This window comes from Borostomias antarcticus, assembly GCF_949987555.1.
Source record: "Borostomias antarcticus genome assembly, chromosome: 9".
Classification (NCBI taxonomy): domain Eukaryota; kingdom Metazoa; phylum Chordata; class Actinopteri; order Stomiiformes; family Stomiidae; genus Borostomias; species Borostomias antarcticus.
This window is the reverse complement of record NC_140242.1, coordinates 635,961-663,460: the sequence shown is the minus strand read 5'-3', so window position 1 is coordinate 663,460 and position 27,500 is coordinate 635,961. Positions and strand designations below refer to the sequence as shown.

Sequence of the window (27,500 nt, the reverse complement as noted above, 5' to 3'; positions counted from 1 at the left end):
CACATGTGATATTACCATGGATGTATTAATAGAACTGGATAGGGTCACTCCATTCACTGACTGCTCGGAAAAGTGACGCCCTGTTGAACCGCGCCATCTTTGAAAGAAACGCGTCACTGATACCTTTGACATGCGCAGTCAAAGGTATCAATGACGCGTTCTTGTAGAATTCTTTGCGTTGCTTTTGTTCTTGTAGAGCTGTAAGAAAAATGACCCTTGCACTTCAGGGTGATTCTCATGAACTAGGCAGTAAATATACTGTAGTAAAAGTTCACAAGATAAAGAGAGTCATGTTTTTTTCCTATTACAATACATCAGATATTATCTAAATTTATTATAAAATGTATCACACTGTACCTACCTGTATACACATATAGACATTTATAGGTACACTGTAAAAAAAATAAACATTACTGTAACACAAAAGTAGCAAATAACAGAATAATATAAATTAGCATTTCAAAAATGTTAATACAATGTAAACATATGTGGTCAAATAATAGGATATCATCCTAAAATGTTAGCTCATAAAAACGTGTTTTCCATTTAAAGAGCATGTCATTACCATAGGCCTTACACACAGCTGGTTCTTCACATTTAATTAGTTCTTCTTTATTTCCTACAAATACAAATGCAACTAGTACCCTGTTTATATATTGTTTCAACAATGAACATAATTCACCTGGGCCCATGCACCCAGCTCTAACTGGGCCCATGCACTGAGCTCTACCTGGGCCCATGCACTCAGCTCACCTGGGCCCATGCACTGAGCTCTACCTGGGCCCATGCACTCAGCTCTAACTGGGCCCATGCACTCAGCTCTAACTGGGCCCATGCACTCAGCTCTAACTGGGCCCATGCACTCAGCTCTAACTGGGCCCATGCACTCAGCTCTAACTGGGCCCATGCACTCAGCTCTAACTGGCTTTCCAGTAATGACATTTCAAGACCTGCCTTTCTAATCTGCCGCCCCAAGTAGCCTGCACCATTTACCTGCTTTCTGGAATACCTCCCAGGAGTCTGTATATGTGTGATTTAGTTTTTTGGTTTGTATTTTGTTTGTTTACACATGTACAGTATGTGTGGATTATGTTTCTGTGTCTTTGGATTATGTTTCTGTGTGTTTGGATTATGTTTCTGTGTGTTTGGATTATGTTTCTGTGTTTGGATTGGTGATGTCAACAGCTGTGAATGATCATTTGAAGGTGATGTGGTGACATCACCCTCTCCCCCCACCCCGTCTCCGACTGGTACGCAGAGGACGGCCTCAAACTATCCACTCTCCCTGGCTCTTTATCTCTCTAACTCCCTCAAACTATCCACTCTCCCTAGCTCTTTATCTCTCTAACTCCCTCTTTCTCTCCCTCCTTCCTTGTCCCTTTCTCCAAAATACTAACTCATCATTCTGTCTCTGTCTCTCTTCCGTCCAGCTACGTCCTCCACAGCAGTCATGATGAGATTGTTCTGTGTTCTCTCCAGAGCAGTCATGATCAGATTGTTCTGTGTTCTCTCCAGAGCAGTCATGATGAGATGGTTCTGTGTTCTCTCCAGAGCAGTCATGATGAGATGGTTCTGTGTTCTCTCCAGCTCATGATGAGATGGTTCTGTGTTCTGTCCAGCTCATGATGAGATGGTTCTGTGTTCTCTCCAGCTCATGATGAGATGGTTCTGTGTTCTGTCCAGCTACCTCCACAGCAGTCATGAGATCGTCCTGCGTCGGAGCCACCCAGGGAGCTGGGGCTTCAGCATAGTTGGGGGATACGAGGAAAACCATAGCAACCAGGCGTTCTTTATCAAGACGATTGTCCTGGGAACACCTGCGTACTACGACGGTCGCCTCAAGTGAGTGATCGGCCACGAGGGATCAGGTGTCAAACATTAACACCCTCCTCCTCCTCACACACCAACACCACTAAAGCATTAACACCCTCCTCCTCCTCCTCACACCAACACCACTAAAGCATTAACACCCTCCTCCTCCTCCTCACACCAACACCACTAAAGCATTAACACTCTACTCCTCCTCCTCACACCAACACCACTAAAGCATTAACACCCTCCTCCTCCTCCTCACACACCAACACCACTACATTAACACCCTCCTCCTCCTCACACACCAACACCACTAAAGCTATGGTCATTAACACCCTACCCTCCTCCTCCTCCTCCTCCTCCTCCTCACACACCAACACCACTAAAGCTATGGTCGCTGAGACTACTGTGGACGACGTGTCTTACATAAAAACTACGTCAATCACTTTTTTTTTTGCATTTATAGTTCAGCCGACACGCTAGGCTGGAATACTCAACCTAGCTGTCGCTCTGCGTCATCTCTGTGGTAACGAGGCTGTTTCTGATGCCCTTACAGAAATCGGGTGCAAGACACGCCTCCAGCACCCCAATCCGACATTTGAAAAGTATCTGACTGCTGTCATTTTTGTACGACGCTTGTCTTACGGACCATAACTGGGTCTCAAGCCTGGCCTGAGTCAGAGCAGCCTCTCTATACAGTCCTTTAATAAGCAGGTTCACGTAGGTCACAATATAACTGTCTGTTGAGCATCAGTCCCGTGTGTATAACACAAACGTGATAAACCATATCACACAGACCACAACTCAATTCAAACCTTTATTTAGCCATGTGAAGCCCATTGAGACGAGGGTGCCCTTGTTACATCAATCACTGGACAGTTACAATAAACAAGCAATACAATCATAAAAAGCAAAACACATAAAAAGCAATACAAAACATTACAAAAATGCATAGAGATGAAACATTTATCATTTAACTAAAAACAAACACAAGCATCTGATCCAGGTTCATTTATCCCTTGTTTAAAATCACCCATTGAGACTTAGGTGTCTGGTTTAACATTTCTTGACCATTTCTTTGCAGCTCATTACCTGCTGGGAGCACAGGAGCCTGTTTGATGATGCACACCGATGATATAAAGTCACTGTAGAAATCGGTTCACTAGACAGCACATTGTAGACTGTACTAAACACTCACGTTGCATAGAAGAGATGCAGTAGACTAGCTGGGTGTGCTGATGCGTGTCTCTGTGTGTCTGTGTGCGTCCCCCAGGTGTGGGGACATGCTGATGCGTGTGTCTGTGCGTTCCCCAGGTGTGGGGACATGTGTGCTGATGCGTGTCTCTGTGTGTGTCCCCCAGGTGTGGGGACATGATCGCGGCCGTGAACGGGCTGTCGACGGGGGGCATGAGCCACTCGGCGCTGGTTCCCATGCTGAAGGAGCAGCGCGGCCGCCTGGCTCTCACCGTGGTCTCCTGGCCTGGCAGTCTGGCGTAGCCGGACCAGACGCAGAACCAGGCCCAGACAGAGAACCAGGCCCAGACGCAGAACCAGGCCCAGACAGAGAACCAGGCCCAGACGCAGAACCAGGCCCAGACAGAACCAGGCCCAGACAGAGCCCCACACGCCCCCATCGACCACCAGGAATGTTCCTTCACATGCCAGAGCTGCACTGAATCAGGACACGTTGTTGCTCCGCACCGGACGAACACCACCAGGACCAAACTACACCAGTCTGCTCAAACTGGGCTGAATCCCACCAGGCCAGGCTGGACTGAACCACACCAGGCCAGGCTGGACTGAACCACACCAGGCTGGACTGAATCACACCAGGCTGGACTGTGCCAGATGACGCAACACCACGACAGACTAAACCCCCCTCACCTGAAACACTGTTCATGCGGTCACGCTGCCCCCCTCCCTGCAGAGAACAAGGCGGTCAGAGGAAGACAGATTAGTCTCTTAGCTGTAGCGCGGAACCCGGGGGAGAACTCAGGGTGGACGCAACGCTAACAGAGAAGAACAGACAGAAATGCACTGCATAGATCCAATAACTGTATGATTCTCTGCCATGTAGAATAACGTACACACACACCAGGTCCTATATTTCTATCTGCAGAGTTGTAAGCATTGCGTCCAGCCCAGTGGTCCTCGGGTCTGACTGGAAACCTGCCACACGCTCGGGGCCCCGCCCCCTGCCCCGCCCCCCGGACACAGCCCCGCCCCCTGGACACAGCCCTGCCCCCCGGACACAGCCCCGCCCCCGGCCCCGCCCCCCGGACACAGCCTTAGGCCTCATCACCGTGACGACCAGCCGTCCGAACCGCTGGACTTTTATACGTGTGTGAATGTGTGTTCTGTTTGTTTTAATAAAGCTTTCCCACAAAGGACCAATGACCTTGTCCCAGTGTGTGTGTGCGCACGCAGGTCATGACATCATATACCAGACTGTCACAATGCAGTAGGGAGTGTTTATTTCAGGTGTGGTAAACAAACAAACAAACAGTGCTCCTGAAAACCATATATTGGTAGTGTATGGGGTGGTACAGTCCACCCTTCCAGGACCGGTCCATTCCAGGGTGGGCGTCTCACGCTGGTCCCTCCCCCAGGCTGATGCTCCGTATCCTGGTAGCTAGTCCGCCGGGTTGTGTCTGCATGGGCGTGGCCTCAGACACGCTAGTCTTCTGACCAGGGGACTTCTTCTTTGTAGGGTGCCGCGTCTGCAGAGCAAAAAGGAGGACAGAGGACAGTCGTTTACAAGTCTGGAAACTTGACCAATGACCCAACAGGTCTGCTTGATTTCAACCCAAGTCCATCTCACCTGCTTGACCAGCTTCTTCCTGGCAGGGTCGTGCACCACACCATGTCGTATGCAACTCTCCTAGTGACAAAACGTTTGGTCCGGTCAGTTTTCCTGAGCTATTCCTCCTGCAGGAATGTCGAGGGCTTGGTGCAAACGTAGCGCAAGCGACATTTTCACAATTTTACAGGAGAGCAAAAACAAATTGATTGTATACAATGAAAAACATTTGAGCAATCTACACTTTTATAGAGATTAGGCTTCAAGGAATTCATTGTAAGATCCTTTTGTGCGCCAAGCTAGTGCACTTGCACCCATTTTGATCCAAATCCATGAAGGTCTTCACTTCCGCCTTTATTTCAAAAAGTAAAAATTAGTGACCTTATTCTTTCACCATTTGATAAAAGAGTTCATGAAGACCTTTAAAATGATATATAAAACTCATTTTCTTCCAAGATGGGTCATTTACACCCCTTTTGCTCCAAGCCCTGGATGAAGCCCCCTCCTCAGGCCCTGGATGAAGCCCCCTCCTCAGGCCCTGGATGCAGCCCCCTCCTCAGGCCCTGGATGGAGCCCCTCCCCAGGCCCTGGATGTAGCCCCCTCCTCAGGCCCTGGATGAAGCCCCTCCTCAGGCCCTGGATGAAGCCCCTCCTCAGGCCCTGGATGAAGCCCCTCCTCAGGCCCTGGATGTAGCCCCTCCTCATGCCCTGGATGGAGCCCCTCCTCATCCCCTCCTCAGGCCCTGGATGTTGCCCCCTCCTCACCTTCATAGCGAAGCTCCGTCCACAGCCTGGGTAGGAACAGCTGAAGGCCCTCTTGCCCTCGTGGTCTCCCAGAACGTGGTTCTCCAGGTTGAAGCGTGTGGTGAAGGTTCTCTCACAGCCCTCCTTGCAGCAGGGGAACAGCCTCTTCTCCCCAGAGTGGACCCTCCGGTGGTGCTGGCGCAAGAACCAGGCCTCCACGAATATCTTAGTGCAGTTGTCACACTGCAGCTTGGCTGAACACACAACACACAGATCCAATTTGACCAATTTTGGGGATTACAATCACGTGACACATGGTTTGGACAGGATACACATGTAAGGGATCCACAAACTTGCAATCATTTCACCATCAAGTAGACTGATGTACCACAAGTCAGTCGTCAGTCAGGAAGTGGGCCATGTTGGAGGCAGGCCTGCTGAATAGATTGATATGTCTATCTGGTCCATCTGTCTATTGATCCATCTACATTCAGTACCTCCAACATGGTCGACTTCCTGATTGATGATGGGCTGTGAAAGCGCTGTGCAAACCTCTGTGTGTCTTCCTGTGCTCCTGGTAGTCTGACCAGGTCTTCACCTGGAACACACAGCCCTCCTCCTCACAGGCGTAACCTAGAATCAACCACACCAACACCACCACAATGTTCACAAGCTCTGAGGAGCAACAGGATATCACGACTAAGTGTTCTAGACGAGCAGAGATACTGGTGTGAAACGGCAGTTTTAGCCGCTTAAACACAGAATCCACACGTTGAAAGAGCCTCTAGGGAGATGTGATACCAGGTGAGACAGGGATGTGCAGGAACCCACCATTGTGCACTTTCTCATGACGCTTCAGTTTGTTAGGAGCAGAAAACTGTTTCTTACAGCCCTCAAAGTTGCAGCTGAGAGAGAGAGAGAGAGAGAGAGAACATGAGAGAGAGAGAACATGGGATCTTAGGAGCAGAGACACGGCCTGATGGAGAGAATATTAATACGTCTCACTCACTGGAAAGGAAGCAGCTGACTGTGCTCCAACTGGTGAGTGTTGAGTTGGTTTCGCTTCTTAAAAACCTTTCCACAGCCCACATGGTCACACTGAGAACAGACAGAACAGATCAAATAGCATCTCAAGACGGGGGGGGGGGCGTCTCAAGACCCCACGGTCCGTCAAGAGTCCTACAGGTCAGTCAAAGAGCAGGTCCAAGGTAGGTCGTCCACATTCGTCGGTTCTGATAAATGTGACGTGTCAAGCAGAGGTAGATGGTTGTGGGGGGGGGGGGGGGGGTCACCTTGTAGAGCTTCTCCTGGTGCTGGTGGATGTGAGTCATGTGGTTCCTCATGCTGGCGTGCGTCACAAAGGCCTCGCTGCATCCTTCAGCCAGACACCTGCAGACAGACGACAGCTCTGTGGCTCAACGCCGCTACTGGGTGGGAAGGGTCTGTGTCCAGGACTAAACAAAACTGGATTCATGTCATTATATGCAGTATCAGAACATATCGGTACGTTATACTCCGTATAATTGTATATTCTGTCCGGATATTATATAAATCCAATCTGGATATTCCTGGATACAGACCATCAGACCCTTTTCGCCCATTCTAGCTGGAGAGACAAGTCTCAAAAACATCCAACTTCCCACAATCACTACTGGCCACTGAAGGAAATAGCATATTTCCCAAGTGTCACTACAGGCTTACCTGTATGGCTTCTCTCCACTGTGGCTCAAGTGATGTCTGGTCAGTTGGTAATGGGTGCAGAAGCTCTTGTCACAGTTCTCACAGGAGAATGGCTTCTGAACGGGTACACAAGAAACAAAGGAAGATACACTGTCCAGGATCCAAGCGCTCATATGAACATACAATACACTGACCATCAAACCCACTTCTCCTCTGACCAAACAATTTTCCTGCCGTGGAGTGAAGCAGCAGTGTACTCACCACACCAGTGTGCTTGCAGAGATGGGCTTCCAACTTCCACAGCTTAGTGAACGTGCTCTTGCAACTGGCAAACGAGCAGACAAAGTGTTTTTGATCCTGTAACCTCTCTCCCATCTCTACAGGTAAAGATGAGTTGTTTCGGATACAAGGGGCGGGGAGTCGTTTACTGACCTCCAACCAGCAGCCCACCTGGGAATCATTTATCTTATTGGGTCGTACCAACGAGCTCGTCCACAGGGATGTCGGGTCCTTGCAAACTGACGTAAAGAGAAGAATCTTGCCTCACATAGTTGGCTACTTTAATTTCAACAATTAATATTCTTTCTTTTTGAAACATATTCTTTAGTTAATAGGCCCAACTGAAAAGGGCACAGATGATTTGTCATGATCTCATCATGATGGCTGACCTGCTTCCCCGTTGGGCTTAATCATTAGGACCACTCCTCACTGGAGATACAATAGAATTGATGTAGTTATATACTTGGTAACCTGCAGAAACCTTTTATTGATGTAGTTATATACTTGGTAACCTGCAGAAACCTTTTTCCTTCAATATTATAACATAGGATGTTATCCATTCAGTTTGTCATTGTCCATGTATACTGTATGGTGATGGTTAGGGTCCATGGGTTTGACTACACACTGATTGATGTGGGCTTTAAAACCGTCAGCCAGGCTCCTTGCAGACTGTCTCGGTCTGCTGTGTGTGTGTGTCTATAGTCTGAGCCGTCTCCATTCATCACATGGAATTTACCACTCTAATCGTAATCTTATCAACCTCCCAATACAGTTGTGATAGGTGATTTATAGTTGTGATAGGTGATTTATAGTTGTGATAGGTGATTTATAGTTATGAGAGACTAGTCGTCTGTCCCCATGTGATCCTCGAACCCCTAAAATAACAGTCCTCTACAGGACCCTGATCAACACAGTACCTCCCTCTATAACAGGACCCTGACCAACACTTCAATTCCTTTACAAAACCTATTGACAACCAATATATGTAATTGCAACAACAAAGAAAACATCTAATGTGAAGTGAATAAGACTACAGTTAATAATTAGCTATTCCTTTAGAGCTTGGTACTAAAATAACAGGGGCGGACTAGGGGCTGATTATTAGCAAGGAGGGACATTGACAGTCCAATAGGACTATCTACCCATTAGGTAAACATTATATATCAGCCACATATGCCCATGTCATGATCTCATGTGAAACCTTTGACTGACTTTTGTAAATGAGGCCTATTGAGCCGCCCGGGGCGTTACCCCCGCGCCCTCCCACGGCCCAGGTCACCCCGCCGGGGTCAGCCCGCCCGCCTCCCTGCCCATCCGGTTCTCCACGGCCATGGAGGGATCGATAGAGCGGGCTTGGTATCTGCGTATGGCCATGGTCCCCGCTGATAACCACTGACTCACACACAGGATATCTCTCCACCTATCACCCACAGATACAGGGCTTGTGTGTTCCGTGTTTGGCCTGGGATGTCCTGGCTCCGTCCTATGAATCCCCCCACGCCCCCAAACACACACCCCCTCGTATTAGAGATGCTCTGTCCACGCGCAGTCAGACTCAGAGAGAGATGGGAGAGAACAAGGAGAGCAGGGTTTGAAGGTATCCATCTCTCTCTATCGTGTCCTGCATTGTCTTTCCCTGTTCGTTGCATCAGCGTGTGTGTGTGTTGTGGGTATGTGTGTGTGTGTGTGGTTAATATGTAACACATGGTCGATATGACCGCTCTGGGCTGCTGGGTGAGCTGACAGACTCAATCTGTGTGTGTCAAACATGTGTGATTAAGGAGCTCATAGTACTCTGCTGCTTTTATCCACTAGTCCCCCATCCCCTCTCTCTCTCTCTCTCTCTCCTCCTCCCTCCCTCTCTCTCTCTCTCCTCCTCCCTCTCGCACTCGGGCTGTTTACTTTTACTTCATTCAATCAGTAACTCATGAGTCAGCGCTCCAGATGAAGGCCTATTCTGTCTTGAGACCAAATTCACACACTCAGGTACTCCGACTGCTCCTATAGATACTAAACTGACAAGTTGTTTCACTACACTGACAAGCAATCAATGTGAAGTTGGGAACTGTTGATCAATATCATGAATAAAAACACGTGAACGCTTGGTTTTAAACAGCACTGGCTCTTTTCTGGACACTGTCCCCAACGAGGCCTGCTGGGTTTAATGTCACCTGACCTCCGACTCGCAGCAGCGTACAGGTTTGAGCATTTCTGTGAAGACCCCCAATTGTGTTCATTCAGGCTGTTGGATACTAAGCATTGGTTTGGTGAGGAGAACGTGTGCATGGTCTGGCCATCAGGGTGTCCCTCAGTCTGCAGGTGACCTGGTGATCAGGCAGGGAACCACAACACAGCTCTGTGTTTATTATAATAATTAAAAGACTTTTAAGTTTTGCCAGTGAAACTTCTCCAAGAGACCTGTTAGTCCTCCAGTTCCTCACGTCTGAGATAGTAGTCCTACACATTGTCTCTATACTCACACAAACACTCTCTCTCCCAGCTGCTGCTCCTATCTTTGTAAACGGGTCCTAATTAGAGTAAATATTGGGTAAAGTACTGAGGTAGGATGAGATAACATATTTGTCAGATACCCAGTCAGCCATTCAGCCTCCACTGATCAAACACCACACGTCAAGATAGGACATGGGCGTCCCCTGCCTGCACACATGCCGTGACGCTGACCAAGCCACCAGGCCACACACACCGCCTGCTCAGTGACCAAGCCACCAGGCCACACACACCGCCTGCTCAGTGACCAAGCCACCAGGCCACACACACCGCCTGCTCAGTGACCAAGCCACCAGGCCACACACACCGCCTGCCGAGTAGAACCACCCATCAAGGGCTCCTTCATACCAGACACCGCCAGCGTCCCTCTATCCACAGAGTAATAATAGCAACCCAATAAATGAATGCATCTTATACAGGGATAATATGGACATGGTAGACTTAGTCTACAGCAAATCTGAACACTACTAAGTATGAGTCTGGCTTGTGTGGATTCCAGTTTAAGACACAAACTGCATAGTTCTCATTCCTCTTTTGAACGAGTTATAAGAACCAGAAGACCACAGGTGAGCCACTTAAAAAAGTGGTTTGGTATTCAGCATTATAAGCCCTGTTATAAGGTTATATTTACAATCATATACAATGGTCCTTAGAAAAATGTTGACAGACCGCGTACTCTTGAGATATGTGTTCATTGCTCATGTTGTAGAAAAGTACACAATGGATCTTTATGGGCATAACTGTGACATGAGCAATAATCACCATCTCAAGAGGGTAGTCCATCAAAATGTGTATATGGACCATTGTATATGATTGTAAATAACTTTATAACACGGCTCAAAATGCTAAATACCAAAGTACTCTTATAAGCTTTTCTGTAATTCTTACCATCCCTAGAGTGGTAGGACCCTGAAATGTCTGCTTGCTTATAGAGGATGTCCTGGTGGGCACTGCCCCCTGCTGGCCAAGCTGCTGTACTAGCACACTGTGGCTCTGCCATCCAGAAGCAGCTTAGTGGCGGTGAGACGTGATGAGTGTTTCTGATTCATTCAAAAGGTTCAGGCACATGTTTGCTTTTGGACATACTTGTGGCAAGCAGCCCTTTACAATAGATTTCTGCTCCTCCTATAGAACACCCCTATATTGTAAGTGGGCACAGTATGTCCATGTTGAGGTTGGCATATAGGTCAGCTTAGGGGCGTTGTGGTGACTGAAGTAGGTATATTGTAGCAGAAATATTAATTTTTATATTACTGGTGTTTAAAGAAGTGGATATACTGTGGGTCCATGGATACATTTGTTGAACTTCACCGCTGGGTGAGCTACAGACTAGCTGCTATAACTCGGCCTGGAACAGCAGGCTCAGCTTACTGCACGGTACGGCCAGTTACACTGATGCACTTCACACGCCAGCCAGGGAGCAGAAAAAGTTCACAATACAGGTGTGGGTGTCAGAACGTATAGTAAGGGGGGGGGTATGCTTGCAACTGGTCAGCAGCCGTGCTGGTCGCTCTCAGATCGCCGGTGAAATAGAAATGTGCATTTAATTTCACATCACTGAGTGATCAAAGGAGGATGATCATCACTGAGCAACAGCACGCGCCACCCCATCAACAGCACGTGCCACCCCCTCAACGTCACGCGCCACCCCCTCAACCTCACCAGCACCACCCCGGGATAAACACCTCAACGTCACCAGCACCACCCCGGGATAAACACCTCAACGTCACCAGCACCACACTGGGTTAAACACCTCAACGTCAGCAGCAAAACAAAGACGTGTGTGAAGAAATAAGGTCTAGTCCAGACAGCAGGTGTGTGTAGAAACAGTTTTATTTGGTCAGCACGGTTATGCCATGAACTCGTAGGGGATGGGCTCCAGCAGCTGGGGCTCGTTGTTCTTGGTGCTGACGAAGTGGGACTCGCGGGGAGCGGCGGGCTGTAGACGGGACACAGGGGAACACACGATACACGGCTCGGTTTATCAATGAACTGACGTGCGTAACAACGAATGAACAGGATTTGACCTCTACTCGTCTCAGAAAGCTGAAGAGCACGCCCTTTGAGACTTCACTGTACTTGATTTGACAACATCCGTTTTTAAGAACTCAACTTAGCAGATCGGTGGTCCTTAAAATCTGAAGTAAAATAGACATGGACTCCTCATATTACCTAAAGATCCTCCTCATATTACCTAAAGATCCTAACACTAATTCACTAATGCATTTCCTAGCTGTGGCCATACAGTAGCCGGCACACCGTCAGTTCCATACACCACTGACAATAGACCAGTTTCCCTATGTTTGTTCATTTTATGTGAAGCAGTCTGAGCTGAATGTTTTGTATTAAGGGGGCTATACATAAATACCAGTTGATCATCATTCTTATTCTCCTACCTGGCGTTTGAGCTCCACCCAGGTGCCCTTCTGCTTGGCCTCGACCTTCCTCTTCTCGTTGGCTTTGACGCGCTGCAGGAAGCTGTCCCGGCTCTTAGAGTGTTTCACATGCTCGATGCGCACGTTGATCCTCTTGGCCAGGATCTTGCCCCTGCAGAAAGGAAGACAGAGGTGATGCGCTCAGAAGAACAGAAACACAGGGTTTCTCCAAACACAGCATGTCGTGGTTGAAGGCCGGGGGCGTGGTTACTAGGCCGGGGGCGTGGTTACTAGGCTGAGGTCCCACATGTTGATGTTCCCTTGTGAGCAGCCCCTGCTGTAACAGGCGTTAGGCCAGGGCGCCTTAGGAATGGTTCTGTCCCCCGTGTGAATGACCACGTAGGACACAGGACAGCCCCGGTGGCAAAGTGAAGACGGGGTTCTGATGCAGCAGTATTACTTTAACAAGTAGATGGATATGAATACTATCCTAAAAACAAAGCACCACGCAGAAAAAGGCTGAACCTCAATGACACAAGCTAACTTTGTAGTGCCGCCACATTCTGCCCCCCCCCCCCAGCTAAGCTCACAGTTGTACTTACTTGACTTGCTTGTTGACGATGATGCCCACAGCATGCTGGGTTACATTGTACACCCGGCCTGTTTTGCCATGGTAGCACTTATGAGGCATTCCTTTCTGGATGGTACCAGTGCCCTGGAGAAAGAGACGTTCAAAACGCTTAGCATCCTCTGGGAACGCAGTCGACCTGACAATGATCTACAACTGACACCGCATTTGATTTGGTGCGCAAATGGTATCAAGTCAGGAAAATAATGTTCCAAAGTGCCATTTTCACATAAAATGTCTTCTAAACAAGGACATAAAGATGTTTGTCATTAACAAGATGGGGGGTACCATATGAAATGCTCAATGAATAAACAGATTCCTATTAGATCCAATGACAGAAAACATAGGCCCATCATGTGTAAAAACGAGTGAACCCTTAGAGTGAACCCTTACCTTGATATCAACAATATCGCCCTTCTTGTAGATGCGCATGTACGTGGACAGGGGAATTGGGCCTGTGGTTAGTTAAAGGGGGGGAATGTTTCAATGTTTAAGACTCACATCACTCACTGCAGGAGATTACAGAATGTCAAAAGCGATGAACGGTGGTGTTTCAACGTGGTAGCGGTCGATGAACGGTCGTGTTTCAGCGTGGTAGCGGTGTTCAACGTGGTAGCGGTGTCTCACCATGCTTGCGGAACTCCCTGCTGAACATGTACCGGGTCCCCCTCCTCTTGCCTCTGGTGTTCGTCATGATGCCTGCTTACTGTGGAAACACATATGGTTGCACATTTGGTGGAAACAAGTCAATTGGCAGCCAGGACACTACGGGTGGGAAACGATATTAGCCAAGTAGTTTACGTTGCAGGCAATACACTTGAAGAAATGCTGGGTAAACATCTAGTATGAGTGTAACATCGGAGCAGGACAGTACAAGCGAGGCCATGAGGAGCATCGAGAATGAGGCTTAACTCCCGAATAACACAACGGGTGGAGTTTACTGTAGTTTACTGTAGTCAGGTTTGTGATTTCTGAGATCGAGAGCCATGCTAACTAGTCTCTATGCTAGAGTCCCAGGCTAGCCAGCCATGCTAACTAGTCTCTATGCTAGAGTCCCAGGCTAGCCAGCCAGCCAGCTAGGCTTCTGTCCCCGGAGCAGCTGGTTCATGGGCCCTCATGGAAACCCCACGCTGCTGAACCTGATCCCAGATCAGTCATATGTTCCACTGGAACTCGCTTGAGAGCTCATTCTCAACTCGTATGAGTAAAGAACACTTTAGAGTTCTTATAACATGTCGATAAATAGTAAATAATCGAGATGATCTGTCTAAAAGGTTGTATTATACGGAGCACATCTTACCCCTGTTCGCTTGCAAGATGGCGGGCACGGCGGAAAGAGAGATCAGCGGACCCCGGAGGCCTCTTGACAAATGGGATTTAGGAGTACCTGCAGAACGCCTGAACAAAATGCGCGAATTAAAAAGCCCAAGCTTGTCTTGGGTCAGATATTAACATCTTAATTTTGCACAAAGTAATTTTTTCCACACTACAGTATTTATATCAGACCTCGCGAGCATCGCTCAGTTGTTGCACAAATCGATGTAAGGTTTAGTAAGTCAGTTTTATTTGATAGCACCTCTGAACGGACAGGACCCGGCTCTGTTAGAGATACACAATCTTATTTGAGAGATTCATAACCATCAAAGGAGGGAATGACAGATTTGATTGTATATATTACGGTAATGACTTTAGATACTTCGTTTAGCAACTCATTGCCAGTATGCGTGTAATTTCACTCCGTCTTTCCTAAACGCCAGGTTCTGTTCACAGAGGTTCTGTTTCGTAGGTCGGATCGGAGGGCAGGCTTTCGCATGAATTTTTAAAAGTATTATTATGCAATTGTAAAATCAAAAAAGGCATTGTATGCTATATAAACATTTCCCATGACTCCATGAGCAGAACAACACAGAATACAACACCATGAAACAATAGAAATACTGTAAAATAAATAATAAACCAATAAAAAGCAGCACAAAGGATCATCTCCTACATCAGTATGCAAAGACAAAGACTTGTCCACATTTCAGGGCTTGTGTTTCGCATCATGGATGTATTAATAGTTATTATTATTAATAATTAATTTCGCATGGATATGATTGAATCCGCGTGAAGCTCTGGGCTCGGAGTGCACGATCGGCGCTAGGACCGCGGGGAGCCCCGGGCGGCAGGTCCAGCAGAGGGAGTCCTCCTCGCCTCCGCGCGGTGATTGGGTGGAAGATGGCGCTGGGCGAATGGAAATCCTAATGACAGTTTCCAAATTTGCCTCTTTTTGTACCATGGTGAGTTAATTGCATGCCCTTACACATTGTAACCTGACCTTAGGGGTCACATAACACCCTCTATTCATTGCTATGGACGTGCGCGACCGGGAACATGGTCAAACCCTTCGTCCCGCTTTGCTAAGCTTTCCTTCCTCGCTCGCACTCTCGGATCACTCCGGTTTTCCGCCTCTCGTTGTGAGCAAAACGTTAGTAGTTGTCATACTAGGCCCGTGTTTTTAAATGCTCGTTCGGTCGTGTTGAACAGCACCTTGCTAAGCAGTGATTCATTCACAGCTGTCTGAGCTGCGTCGTCAAGGTTTCTCTCCCCCCTCGAACCCGCTGAGTTCTGCACCGCATTGCTCTGCGGCGCCTTTGCGCCTGGCCGCACCGCCTTTGCGCCTGGCCGCACCGCCGCCTTTGCGCCTGGCCGCACCGCCGCCTTTGCGCCTGGCCGCACCGCCGCACCGCCGCTGCCCCTCTCTCCGGCTAATATAGCCTGCTAGCTAGCTGCACACATATTTTCTGCAAAAGTATTTTTCTCCAAGGCACTAATACATACTGTAGTAGACAACCTGCGAATCAACATCAAGACGTGTAAAGAATGTCACGAATCTCAGGAAACGAAGTGAAACCAAAGCGGAGCTATGAACGTTATCATCTAACGTTCATTTGAAACGTGTTGTCTTGCCCCAGCCAGCTGAGTTAGCTTCGAGCTAGTGAGAGCTAGCCTTATGTGTGTGATTGCATGCTAACTTATCTGGTTTCTTCTAAATCTTTCTATCAACGGCGGTGTGTGTGTTGTGTGATTCAGCTGTTCCAGCATCGATTTCTGCAACAAGCCATCTTTAAATGGCTCAAACCCTAATTCCAACCCCTTAACCAAACCTTAACCCCCTTAACCCACCCCTAACCTGAGCCCTAACCTGAGCCCTAACCCACCCCTAACCTGAGCCCTAACCTGAGCCCTAACCTGAGCCCTAACCCACCCCTAACCTGAGCCCTAACCTGAGCCCTAACCCACCCCTAACCTGAGCCCTAACCCACCCCTAACCTGAGCCCTAACCTGAGCCCTAATCCACCCCTAACCTGAGCCCTAACCCACCCCTAACCTGAGCCCTAACCTGAGCCCTAACCCACCCCTAACCCACCCCTAACCTGAGCCCTAACCCACCCCTAACCTGAGCCCTAACCCACCCCTAACCTGAGCCCTAACCTGAGCCCTAACCCACCCCTAACCTGAGCCCTAACCCACCCCTAACCCACCCCTAACCTGAGCCCTAACCCACCCCTAACCTGAGCCCTAACCCACCCCTAACCTGAACCCTAACCTGAGCCCTAACCTGAGCCCTAACCCACCCCTAACCTGAGCCCTAACCTGAGCCCTAACCCACCCCTAACCTGAGCCCTAACCTGAGCCCTAACCCACCCCTAATTTGAGCCCTAACCTGAGCCCTAACCCACCCCTAACCTGAGCCCTAACCTGAGCCCTAACCCACCCCTAACCTGAGCCCTAACCTGAGCCCTAACCTGAGCCCTAACCTGAGCCCTAACCCACCCCTAACCTGAGCCCTAACCCACCCCTAACCTCACCCCTAACCTGAGCCCTAACCTGAGCCCTAACCTGAGCCCTAACCTGAGCCCTAACCTGAGCCCTAACCCACCCCTAACCCACCCCTAACCTGAGCCCTAACCTGAGCCCTAACCTGAGCCCTAACCCACCCCTAACCTGAGCCCTAACCCACCCCTAACCTGAGCCCCAACCTGAGCCCTAACCCACCCCTAACCTGAGCCCTAACCTGAGCCCTAACCCACCCCTAACCTGAGCCCTAACCCACCCCTAACCTGAGCCCTAACCTGAGCCCTAACCCACCCCTAACCTGAGCCCTAACCCACCCCTAACCTGAGCCCTAACCTGAGCCCTAACCCACCCCTAACCTGAGCCCTAACCCACCCCTAACCTGAGCCCTAACCTGAGCCCTAACCCACCCCTAACCTGAGCCCTAACCTGAGCCCTAACCCACCCCTAACCTGAGCCCTAACCTGAGCCCTAACCCACCCCTAACCTGAGCCCTAACCTGAGCCCTAACCTGAGCCCCAACCCTAAAACTTAAGAGTAGCTTTAACCCTAAACAGTCTCTGTGTTTATGGGAACTAGCCTTTACCGCATATCTAGCCAGCCAGGTAGATTATGGATGTTTTCCAGCAGGTCGACATCTTTCTAATCACTGCCCAGCCCAGCATGCCTCAGCAAGTTTACTCAATCACAGATGTGTTCTTGACATTGCTCCAATTGTTGTTAAGTGAAAGTGGTATGAAGTAATGTTACACTAAAATAAGCGTACAGTATCCTAATTGGTATGGACACAATTGTGTTATGCTTGAACACAGTTTTTGTATTGCAGGGCGCCAATGCCTCCGCTCTGGAGAAAGAGATTGGCTCAGAGCAGTTTCCCGTTAACGAGCATTACTTTGGATTGGTCAACGTAAGTGAACATGTCATTATGAGTTTGGGATGGTTTACACTATTCCAAAAAGTGCATGTACTGTATCTGTGCAATGCTATCGTGCACGTGTCAGTTTCTATCTCCCCCTTGAAGGAGATGGGAGCTACAAATGTATTTCTAACAATTATATTTTTGCTGTATAGAATGCATACAGGCCCGAGAAGCAGTTAAAATAATTAAGAGTTGCTTGCTTGTGTGTTTTTGCAGGTGCAAAGAGTGAAAGGTCACAGAAAGCACAGAATAGATAGAAGCAAGCATAGAACAGGGTTAGAGAAGACTGGAGCCAAGGTTTGAGGTGGGAGTGTAGAACAAGCAGATAAGTTTAACGAGTAGAAGGACAGAGTGGCTTGTACTCCCAGAATTTTATGAATCGCTTATTCACCAAGATAAGGCAACGCATGAGTTCACACATGATTATTCACTACTATCAAGGAAACTGTCTCTCAGGGTATCTGTGTATTTTGATCGTCTCTCTCTGAGGGTTAGACTACCTGCAGGATCAGGAAGGCGTTGGTCTCCGGGACGCTATCTTGTCACAGACTAAACTCTCACACATCAAACCTAGAGGGACATTCTGAGGTCCTGAGTTGATCTTCTTGACCTGTTTCCCTCATCTGTCTACCCCCGTCTGACGTTCATGTGTGTCTCGGTCGTTCCTTCCCCCAGTTTGGCAACACCTGCTACTGTAACTCGGTGCTGCAGGCGCTGTACTTCTGCCGGCCCTTCCGGGAGAAGATCCTGGCGTACCGCAGCCAGCCCCGGCGCAAGGAGAACCTGCTCACCTGCCTGGCCGACCTCTTCCACAGCATCGCCAACCAGAAGAGGAAGGTGGGGGTCATCCCGCCCAAGAAGTTCATCACGCGGCTTCGCAAGGAGAACGGTGAGCGGAGGGGGAGTGACAGCCGTCATGGTAACGTTAGGCCAAGAGCATGTCCAGACACGGGCCATGGTAACGTTAGGCCAAGAGCATGTCCAGACCCGGGCCATGGTAACGTTAGGCCAAGAGCATGTCCAGACACGGGCCATGGTAACGTTAGGCCAAGAGCATGTCCAGGAACGGGCCATGGTAACGTTAGGCCAAGAGCATGTCCAGACACGGGCCATGGTAACGTTAGGCCAAGAGCATGTCCAGACACGGGCCACAACTGAGAGGTGGATTTACAATACGTACTGCAACAAGGGAGCAATACCATCTAGGAAGGGGGGGTTAAAAACACACACAAGCAACTCTTAAACATGACTGTCTTTGTGTATGAAAGTAAGTAAGTAAGTAAGTAAGTAGCCTTGAGAACCGTTGGTTCTTGATTCTGGTGGCCCATAGAACAGAAGCCCATCTCCTGATTCCTTAGCGTGAGGCAGCTTGATGTACAAGTCCACCCCCTGGACATGACGCTAGTATGGGTTAGGGTTAGTACTGTCCACCCCCTGGACATGACGCTAGTATGGGTTAGGGTTAGTACTGTCCACCCCCTGGACATGACGCTAGTATGGGTTAGGGTTAGGGTTAGTACTGTCCACCCCCTGGACATGACGCTAGTATGGGTTAGGGTTAGGGTTAGTACTGTCCACCCCCTGGACATGACGCTAGTATGGCGCAGGGACTAACGCCCAATCCAACCCTTGATGCTGAGTGGGAGGCAGGGAGGCATTGGGTACCAGTTGTTATAGTCTTTGGTATGACTCGAACCCCCAACCTACCAGTCTCAGAGCGGACACTCTAACCACAAGGCTACTGAGTTGGTCAGCTGGTCTTGTGTATGAAATGCGCTTTATAAATAAAGTGTGGTCTCCCCCCCACAGAGCTGTTTGATAACTACATGCAGCAGGATGCCCACGAGTTCCTGAACTACCTGCTGAACACCATCGCTGACCTGCTGCAGGAGGAGAGGAAGCAGGACAAGCAGAATGGCCGCCTGGCCAACGGCACACTCGACTCCCAGAACAACAACAGCAACGCCGCGCCCGCCCCCACCTGGGTCCACGAAATCTTCCAAGGCACGCTGACCAACGAGACGCGCTGCCTCACCTGCGAAACGGTAAGCTCCGCCCCCTCTCCGACCTCGCTCCGCAGGCGCCGTCTGCGTCATGAAGTGGACGGTAGCTCAACGGTTCATCAACTCAACATCTGCCATTTTGTTTCTGAGTATTGTTTATACATCTGTTTGACTGGCTAGACACATATTCCAGCTATACCACGGTAACCTTTTCTGCGTTAATGGTACACCCTGTTCTTATACACCCTGTTCTTATATACCCTGTTCTTATACACCCTGTTCTTATACACCCTGTTCTTATACACCCTGTTCTTATACACCCTGTTCTTATACACCCTGTTCTTATACACCCTGTTCTTATACACCCTGTTCTTATACACCCTGTTCTTATACACCCTGTTCTTATACACCCTGTTCTTATACACCCTGTTCTTATACACCCTGTTCTTATACACCCTGTTATTTTATACCCTGTTCTTATACACCCTGTTCTTATACACCCTGTTCTTATACACCCTGTTCTTTTATACCCTGTTCTTTTATACCCTGTTCTTATACACCCTGTTATTTTATACCCTGTTCCCTTTCCCCATCAGATAAGCAGCAAAGATGAGGATTTTCTGGACCTGTCAGTAGATGTGGAACAGAACACCTCAATCACACACTGTCTCAGGTAAGGGTGACACCCTGATCACATGTTCCTCCACAATCACACACTGTCTCAGGTAAGGGCCACACCCTGATCACATGTTCCTCCACAATCACACACTGTCTCAGGTAAGGGTGACACCCTGATCACATGTTCCTCCACAATCACACACTGTCTCAGGTAACGGTGACACCCTGATCACATGTTCCTCCACAGTCACACACTGTCTCAGGTAACGGTGACACCCTGATCACATGTTCCTCCACAATCACAGCGCATAATGAAGGAGGGTTACACCCTGCATTTGAGTCTTAACTGCACTCAGGCAGTGAATCTAAGGTTTGAATGATAAAAAAGGTCACTGGCGACTGCAGACTTAGTTTCCCAGAGGAAGAATTACAAACTACTTCTAGGTTCCAAATAGTCAGTTTAATAAAGCAGAATAAATAGAATGACTAACTTTACAGGATATTTATCTCAACTGTATTAGCAGATGACAATTACACTAAACATTTAAGAAAGTCTTTGTAATACAGGACATCAGTTGACAAGAATGTATTAATTTAACTTTTACCAGTTGAATAGTTGAGATGGTGTTCCATGTTGAAAGATGGCCTCAGTCATGCTCCCTCTGTCACAGAAGAGCTCTTAGAGTTTTTGCTGAAACTGTCAGAAACTCTGAACAGAACATCCAACTGTTACTACCTGTTTAGGTGAAAAGAAACGCAGCCACTAAGTGATTTGTTTAGAGGTTTGCTCTGTACTGAACATAAAAGAATGCTCTGGGATTCCCTGTCTTTGTCCTGCTAGGGGGTTCAGTAATACGGAGACCTTGTGCAGTGAGTACAAGTACTACTGTGAAGAATGTAGGAGCAAACAAGAGGCACACAAAAGGTGAGTGGACCCAGGGAAGCTGCTCAGACCTCAGGGTCATGTCATGACTGGGACTGGTGGATAATGGAGGATGTGCCGTCACTGTCGTGCTCGTACCGAGGTGTTTGTGTGGTCGTGTGTTCCCTGTCAGGATGTATGTGCTCGTATTGAGGTGTTTGTGTGGTCGTGTGTTCCCTGTCAGGATGTATGTGCTCGTATTGAGGTGTTTGTGTGGTCGTGTGTTCCCTGTCAGGATGTGTCATCACTGTCGTGCTCGTATTGAGGTGTTTGTGTGGTCGTGTGTTCCCTGTCAGGATGTATGTGCTTGTATTGAGGTGTTTGTGTGGTCGTGTGTTCCCTGTCAGGATGTGTCATGCTCGTACCGAGGTGTTTGTGTGGTCGTGTGTTCCCTGTCAGGATGTGTCGTGCTCGTACCGAGGTGTTTGTGTGGTCGTGTGTTCCCTGTCAGGATGCGTGTGCTCGTACCGAGGTGTTTGTGTGGTCGTGTGTTCTCTGTCAGGATGTGTCGTGCTCGTACCGAGGTGTTTGTGTGGTCGTGTGTTCCCTGTCAGGATGTACGTGCTCGTACCGAGGTGTTTGTGTGGTCGTGTGTTCCCTGTCAGGATGCGTGTGAAGAAGCTGCCCATGATCCTGGCTCTTCACCTGAAGCGTTTTAAGTACATGGAGCAGCTGCAGCGATACACCAAGCTGTCCTACCGCGTCGTCTTCCCACTAGAGCTCCGCCTTTTCAACACTTCTGGAGACGCCACCAACCCCGAGAGGCTCTATGACCTTGTTGCCGTCGTAGTGCACTGTGGGAGGTCAGTGGTTGGTTGTATACTCAGCTATATCTTGGTCTGATGGCGTCTTCTTAGTCCACCTGGCATCTGCAACCACAACATCGCCTTATTTCTTACATGTACTGTAAATGGTTTGTAAGCCATTTTGCTCTTTCTTATCCGGTGTGTTTCCATCTGCGGAGGTCATTCATTTGACCCAGAATGTTTTCGTGTGGTTATTAACGGTCTCTCTGTTTCCAGTGGTCCAAACCGAGGTCACTACATTGCCATTGTAAAGAGTCATGACTTCTGGCTGCTGTTTGATGATGACATCGTAGAGGTGAGTCTGGTGACGCACTGATATCGTCTTTGGACATGTTTCTACATTTCCATAAAACACCCAACTCCTCGCAGATCTGCTTGACTGATGTGAATCGTACACCTAACTGGGAAATGACTCTGTCCATAGAAACAGCTGGGTCTGTCTGTCTGTCTCTCCTCTCCCTCACCTGTCTGTCTCTCATCAGCAGGCTGGGTCTGCTGTCTGTCTCTCCTCTCCCTCACCTGTCTGTCTCTCATCAGCAGGCTGGGTCTGCTGTCTGTCTCTCCTCTCCCTCACCTGTCTGTCTCTCATCAGCAGGCTGGGTCTGCTGTCTGTCTCTCCTCTCCCTCACCTGTCTCTCTCATCAGCAGGCTGGGTCTGCTGTCTGTCTCTCCTCTCCCTCACCTGTCTGTCTCTCATCAGCAGGCTGGGTCTGCTGTCTGTCTCTCCTCTCTCTCGCCTGTCTGTCTCTCCTCTCTCTCTGTCTCATTTTGAACATGCACCGATGCACCGATTGCAAAATTCTGGGCCGATGCCGATGTTTAAAATAGCCTAACAATCCCGCCGATGCTGATGGCCAATGTTTATTTTATTTTATTTTTATTCCCCCTTTTGTGCCAGGGAAACAAAGAAATGAAGTGTTTGGTTCCAAAACGCAGATTTTTATTTCACTTTAATTGGAAAGCAAACTACACGTGCGTTTGCGGCGTTACGTCACGGATCTTCTCTGAATCCTCTCTGAATCTGCAGCTGGGTAGGCTGCGTTTAGCAACAAAAAAAGCCGTAATTGTTGCGACATAACATCGGCCACTACCATCGGATCATTTTATTTGCCGATGACAGTCAACAAGGCCGACATCGGCTGATGCATCGGTGCATCCCTAATTTGGGACTTGGGTTCGATGCCCATGGCCCTGGCAACAGCAGTTACCTGTCAGAAAATGGCCCGCGGGTCATCTCTTCCTCTAGTGTGACCCGCGGGTCATCTCTTCCTCTAGTGTGACCCGGGGGTCATCTCTTCCTCTAGTGTGACCCGCGGGTCATCTCTTCCTCTAGTGTGACCCGGGGGTCATCTCTTCCTCTAGTGTGACCCGCGGGTCATCTCTTCCTCTAGTGTGACCCGCGGGTCATCTCTTCCTCTAGTGTGACCCGCGGGTCATCTCTTCCTCTAGTGTGACCCGCGGGTCATCTCTTCCTCTAGTGTGACCCGGGGGTCATCTCTTCCTCTAGTGTGACCCGCGGGTCATCTCTTCCTCTAGTGTGACCCGCGGGTCATCTCTTCCTCTAGTGTGACCCGGGGGTCATCTCTTCCTCTAGTGTGACCCGCGGGTCATCTCTTCCTCTGAGAGCGTGATGTTAAACTTCAGACGGACCAAACCATGTGTGCATTGGGCTCCAGGGAGGGGACCTGGATCTGCTCTTAACCACTATGTCAGGGAAAATTATCAATATAAAATATAACAAGCTTTAGAGGTGAGAGAGTGTCAGACCACCTTTCGATGTCTTCTAGTGTATGTTAAGCATTAGTAAGCAGTTTATGCAATTAATTAATTATTCAATTAATAATAATAACATCCTCCCCCCCCCCCCCCCGGTAGAAAATTGATGCTCAGGCCATAGAGGAGTTCTACGGGCTGACGTCTGAAATCTCCAAGAACTCTGAGTCCGGCTACATCCTGTTCTACCAGTCCAGAGACTGAGCCTGGGGGAGAGCGCCTCCGTGTGGCCAGGAACAGCATTGTGCCACAGCTGAGGGAGCGGACGACCACATGCCTGTCAAGATGTCCAACCTTTACATGACCAAGCAGTCCTGCAGCTCCACCCCCTCCACCTCCTGCAGCTCCACCCCCTCCACCTCCTACAGCTCCACCCCCTCCACCTCCTACAGCTCCACCCCCTCCACCTCCTACAGCTCCACCCCCTCCACCTCCTGCAGCTCCACCCCCTCCACCTCCTACAGCTCCACCCCCTCCACCTCCTACAGCTCCACCCCCTCCACCTCCTACAGCTCCACCCCCTCCACCTCCTGCAGCTCCACCCCCTCCACCTCCTGCAGCTCCACCCCCTCCACCTCCTACAGCTCCACCCCCTCCACCTCCTGCAGCTCCACCCCCTCCACCTCCTGCAGCTCCACCCCCTCCACCTCCTACAGCTCCACCCCCTCCACCTCCTGCAGCTCCACCCCCTCCACCTCCTACAGCTCCACCCCCTCCACCTCCTACAGCTCCACCCCCTCCACCTCCTGCAGCTCCACCCCCTCCACCTCCTACAGCTCCACCCCCTCCACCTCCTGCAGCTCCACCCCCTCCACCTCCTACAGCTCCACCCCCTCCACCTCCTGCAGCTCCACCCCCTCCACCTCCTACAGCTCCACCCCCTCCACCTCCTACAGCTCCACCCCCTCCACCTCCTGCAGCTCCACCCCCTCCACCTCCTGCAGCTCCACCCCCTCCACCCCCCAACTAGCCCAGCTGAGACGCTGCAGCAGGGATGTTGACTTGTGTTAAAGTTGAGTTGACTTTGTGTCAACATTTTTGTGTCAGAGTTGAGAAGACGTCTGTAGAGGGTTGAGAAGACGTCTGTAGAGGGTTGAGAAGACGTCTGTAGAGGGTTGAGAAGACGTCTGTAGAGGGTTGAGAAGACGTCTGTAGAGGGTTGAGAAGACGTCTGTAGAGGGTTGTACAGAGGCTGTGAGTGATGTGCTGGTTTTAGCATGGGGGGGGCAAGTGGGTATTTAATGATTCATATGTTCTACTTATTGGCAAGGTGTCTGCACTTCCTCACACTGTAACTCTGTGATGCTACCTGGGGCCACTCAGAGCCGACCAACGGACTGTGGATGGGGGGGGGAGTGTCCCATGAAAGGGATGTACCAGGTTGTGTATTTCTACGGTGTACAGAATGGTATTTGTACAAATATTGCAAGAAAAAGATATTATCATAGGAAAATGTTAGACCAGGAGAAGACATACTGACACTATGGTGCACTTTTGATACCGTTTTGTAGGTGTTGGCAAGTTTAATGTGAGGGTTTGCTTGAAACGGCCTGTTGTGAAATCATTTTCTGTTTTAAAGAAAAATAAATATAAGCAAATAAATATAAGACGTGTTTTGTCTTTTAATTTGTCATCTCTCAGGTGCACAGTGATGACTCATACGCTCAATACTGCCCCTCGGTGGTTTTGCCTGGTAACTACCTTCACACTGCAACCTGGTATTTTCAATTCAGTCAAACCATGATGCTCTCGCCATGGAGCTACTGGAATGGACAACCTGCTGCCTTCATAAAATCATTTTGCATCGTTTGACACACAGTCGCACAGTCTTAAATTCAGCAGATGTGTAAGGGAGGCAAGCCAGCTAGCCTACATGGATTAATAGCCAGTTCAGCTGATGAATTTCATTTCAGGAATAGATGACTGAGATAATCACTGATGTTGAATAGCTGGAGAGAGAAATAACGGCAGACAGGAGATGGAGGATGGGATGGAGGAGGAGAGAAGGTGGAAGATTGGAAGGAGGGAGGCTGGGGGGTGGAAGATGGGAGGTAGGTGACACAGATCTGCTGTTAATAGAACAGACAGGACCAGAATAGCGCCGTCAGGGGACCAACAGGAGGAGACTCGCATCAAAACGAACAAAGCATCTCTGAAACTGGCTTCAAACCATGAACTCAAATGTTCTGTGGTTAAGCCCACCGGTACAAAGAATACGCAAAGGTATCGCACGTCACACAAACAAGACAAATGCGCATCTGTAAGCACACTTGTCTGCGCACATGGATGGAGCTGCTATTGAGCTGTTGTTCTATAGAGCCAGTCTCCGGGTCTCCGGGTCTGGTCTGTTTGGGACTCCTGCTCCCCCCCCCACCCCCTCCTCCCCCCCCCCACCCCCTCCTCCCCCCCCCCACCCCCCGCTGCTCTCCTCTCCCCCCCCACCCCCCGCTGCTCTCCTCGCCGCCTCTTTTCCCGCACAGCCGCAGTCCGCAGCGATGCTCAGCTGAACGGCAGCGCTCTGCCCTCCTGCTCCATCACCGCTCCGGAGAAGAGCAACATCCCGGAGAACAGCCCTGATCTGGCCCTGATCTGGCCCTGATCCGGCCCTGGCGCTGCACCTGATCTGGCCCTGATCTGGCCCTGATCCGGCCCTGGCGCTGCACCTGCCGCTGTCTCAGATCAGAAGATGGAAACGCAGGTCTGTGATTCTCTCATCTAGACGGGAGTGTGTCTCAGAGTCAAGGTAGGAAGCTGATCTGGATCAATGAACAGATGCAGCAGCCTATTGTTTAGTATCTCATACTGATGCTTTTGATTCCTTCCCGTGTAATATCGACTCAAACATGTACCAAAACATAGGCCATTTTATGATTTGATGTCTTGCCTGTGTTTTGCGTAGGGGTTGTGGCTGGGTAGTAAATACACGGTCGCGCATCCCTCTTACAGTAGGAAGGTTATTGATATCCGTCCTCGAGCAACGTGTTAAGTGGGTTGCAAAACACCTGCATGCATCATCTAACCACCTGCATGCATCATCTAAACACCTGCATGCATCATCTAACCACCTGCATGCATCATCTAACCACCTGCATGCATCCTCTAACCACCTGCATGCATCATCTAAACACCTGCATGCATCATCTAAACACCTGCATGCATCATCTAAACACCTGCATGCATCATCTAAACACCTGCATGCATCATCTAACCACCTGCATGCATCATCTAATCTGTCTGTTAATGTGTCTGTTATTCTCCACCCTGCAGCCTGTTAATATCAACTCTGGAGCTACAATGTGGGTTTTTACTTTTCAGTCTATAACATGCTTAATGTGTGTTTATATGCAGGACATTAACATCCACAGAGAATGCGATTTAATAGCCTACATGTTTATGTGACTTATTTCTATGAGATCTGAAGTGTGAGGCACCGAGAGAAATATGATTGTGTAGTTCCAGTAAGAGATGTTGGCGTCAGACTGTTTTGAATAGTCTTATTATCGTCTGGTTCTCGTGCTGGTCACATCATGACGGTGATTTATCTGTATGTGGATGTGTTTGAATAAGCTCTCATTTCTCGGTGTATCTCCAGACAGGCTTGGGTAAAGGGAATGTGGATCTTGCAGAATGTTTTGTTCTTATACAGGCGTTTCACCGAAAGCGAAAGACCTCTTAATTGTGTTAAAAGTCCCTGCCATGTGTCTTTCATAATGAGTGTGTTTTTACCATAGAGGCAAGTTTCCTATAAACACAGATAAAAGGTCAGAGATCTCCTTAGTGCACCAGGTGTAATCAG

The 27,500-nt window shown here is 49.2% G+C and overlaps 4 protein-coding genes across 5 annotated transcripts in view; 2 read left to right on the top strand and 2 right to left on the bottom strand.

Moving 5' to 3' along the window:
- Positions 1–3,321, top strand: part of lnx2a (ligand of numb-protein X 2a) — a gene marked incomplete at its 5' end in the record, with an annotated part of 18,514 nt that extends 15,193 nt beyond the window's left edge. The window contains 2 exons of the mRNA XM_084443347.1: positions 1,684–1,842; positions 3,174–3,321. Coding sequence (XP_084299473.1) covers positions 1,684–1,842; positions 3,174–3,309 — 295 coding nt within the window. The 3' untranslated portion in view covers positions 3,310–3,321. The remainder of the gene's footprint in view (positions 1–1,683; positions 1,843–3,173) is intronic.
- Positions 3,322–4,082: 761 nt separating this feature from the next.
- Positions 4,083–11,391, bottom strand: gtf3ab (general transcription factor IIIA, b). 2 transcript variants are annotated; one of them, XM_084443350.1, is made up of 10 exons: positions 7,469–11,391; positions 7,298–7,361; positions 7,058–7,152; positions 6,649–6,745; positions 6,366–6,454; positions 6,188–6,261; positions 5,909–5,989; positions 5,378–5,610; positions 4,634–4,693; positions 4,083–4,532 (listed from the first exon to the last, which is right to left on the bottom strand). In XM_084443350.1, exons 1-10 carry the CDS (start codon positions 7,495–7,497, stop codon positions 4,401–4,403), a joined length of 954 nt encoding a protein of 317 aa, XP_084299476.1. In that variant the 5' UTR covers positions 7,498–11,391; the 3' UTR covers positions 4,083–4,400. The 2 variants fall into 2 exon arrangements, with proteins under 2 accessions (XP_084299476.1, XP_084299475.1); XM_084443349.1 differs by having other exon boundaries at positions 4,138–4,532; positions 7,298–11,391.
- A 247-nt stretch (positions 11,392–11,638) lies between these two features.
- Positions 11,639–14,200, bottom strand: rpl21 (ribosomal protein L21). Its single transcript, XM_084443355.1, has 6 exons — positions 14,127–14,200; positions 13,454–13,532; positions 13,220–13,281; positions 12,801–12,913; positions 12,220–12,370; positions 11,639–11,762 (listed from the first exon to the last, which is right to left on the bottom strand). The coding sequence occupies exons 2-6, from the start codon at positions 13,518–13,520 to the stop codon at positions 11,673–11,675; spliced, it is 483 nt and encodes a 160-aa protein (XP_084299481.1). The 5' UTR covers positions 13,521–13,532; positions 14,127–14,200; the 3' UTR covers positions 11,639–11,672.
- A 789-nt stretch (positions 14,201–14,989) lies between these two features.
- Positions 14,990–24,170, top strand: usp12a (ubiquitin specific peptidase 12a). Its single transcript, XM_084443348.1, has 9 exons — positions 14,990–15,105; positions 17,490–17,570; positions 18,258–18,471; positions 19,392–19,627; positions 20,182–20,258; positions 21,045–21,128; positions 21,731–21,928; positions 22,148–22,226; positions 23,807–24,170. Exons 1-9 carry the CDS (start codon positions 15,058–15,060, stop codon positions 23,906–23,908), a joined length of 1,119 nt encoding a protein of 372 aa, XP_084299474.1. The 5' UTR covers positions 14,990–15,057; the 3' UTR covers positions 23,909–24,170.
- Positions 24,171–27,500: the final 3,330 nt, after the last annotated feature.

Coding starts and splice junctions, on each gene's coding strand:
- gtf3ab (XM_084443349.1), bottom strand. CDS start 7,411: ATGGGAGAGAGGTTACAGGATCAAAAACACTTTGTCTGCTCGTTTGCC. Junction 6,746..7,057: donor AGTGGAGAGAAGCCATACAG/GTAAGCCTGTAG, acceptor GTCTGTCTGCAG/GTGTCTGGCTGAAGGATGCA. Junction 4,533..4,633: donor GGAAGAAGCTGGTCAAGCAG/GTGAGATGGACT, acceptor TTTGCTCTGCAG/ACGCGGCACCCTACAAAGAA.
- rpl21 (XM_084443355.1), bottom strand. CDS start 13,520: ATGACGAACACCAGAGGCAAGAGGAGGGGGACCCGGTACATGTTCAGC. Junction 13,282..13,453: donor CAGGGAGTTCCGCAAGCATG/GTGAGACACCGC, acceptor AACTAACCACAG/GCCCAATTCCCCTGTCCACG. Junction 12,371..12,800: donor ATCGTCAACAAGCAAGTCAA/GTAAGTACAACT, acceptor TCCTTTCTGCAG/GGGCAAGATCCTGGCCAAGA.
- usp12a (XM_084443348.1), top strand. CDS start 15,058: ATGGAAATCCTAATGACAGTTTCCAAATTTGCCTCTTTTTGTACCATG. Junction 19,628..20,181: donor GCTGCCTCACCTGCGAAACG/GTAAGCTCCGCC, acceptor TTTCCCCATCAG/ATAAGCAGCAAAGATGAGGA. Junction 22,227..23,806: donor TTGATGATGACATCGTAGAG/GTGAGTCTGGTG, acceptor CCCCCCCGGTAG/AAAATTGATGCTCAGGCCAT.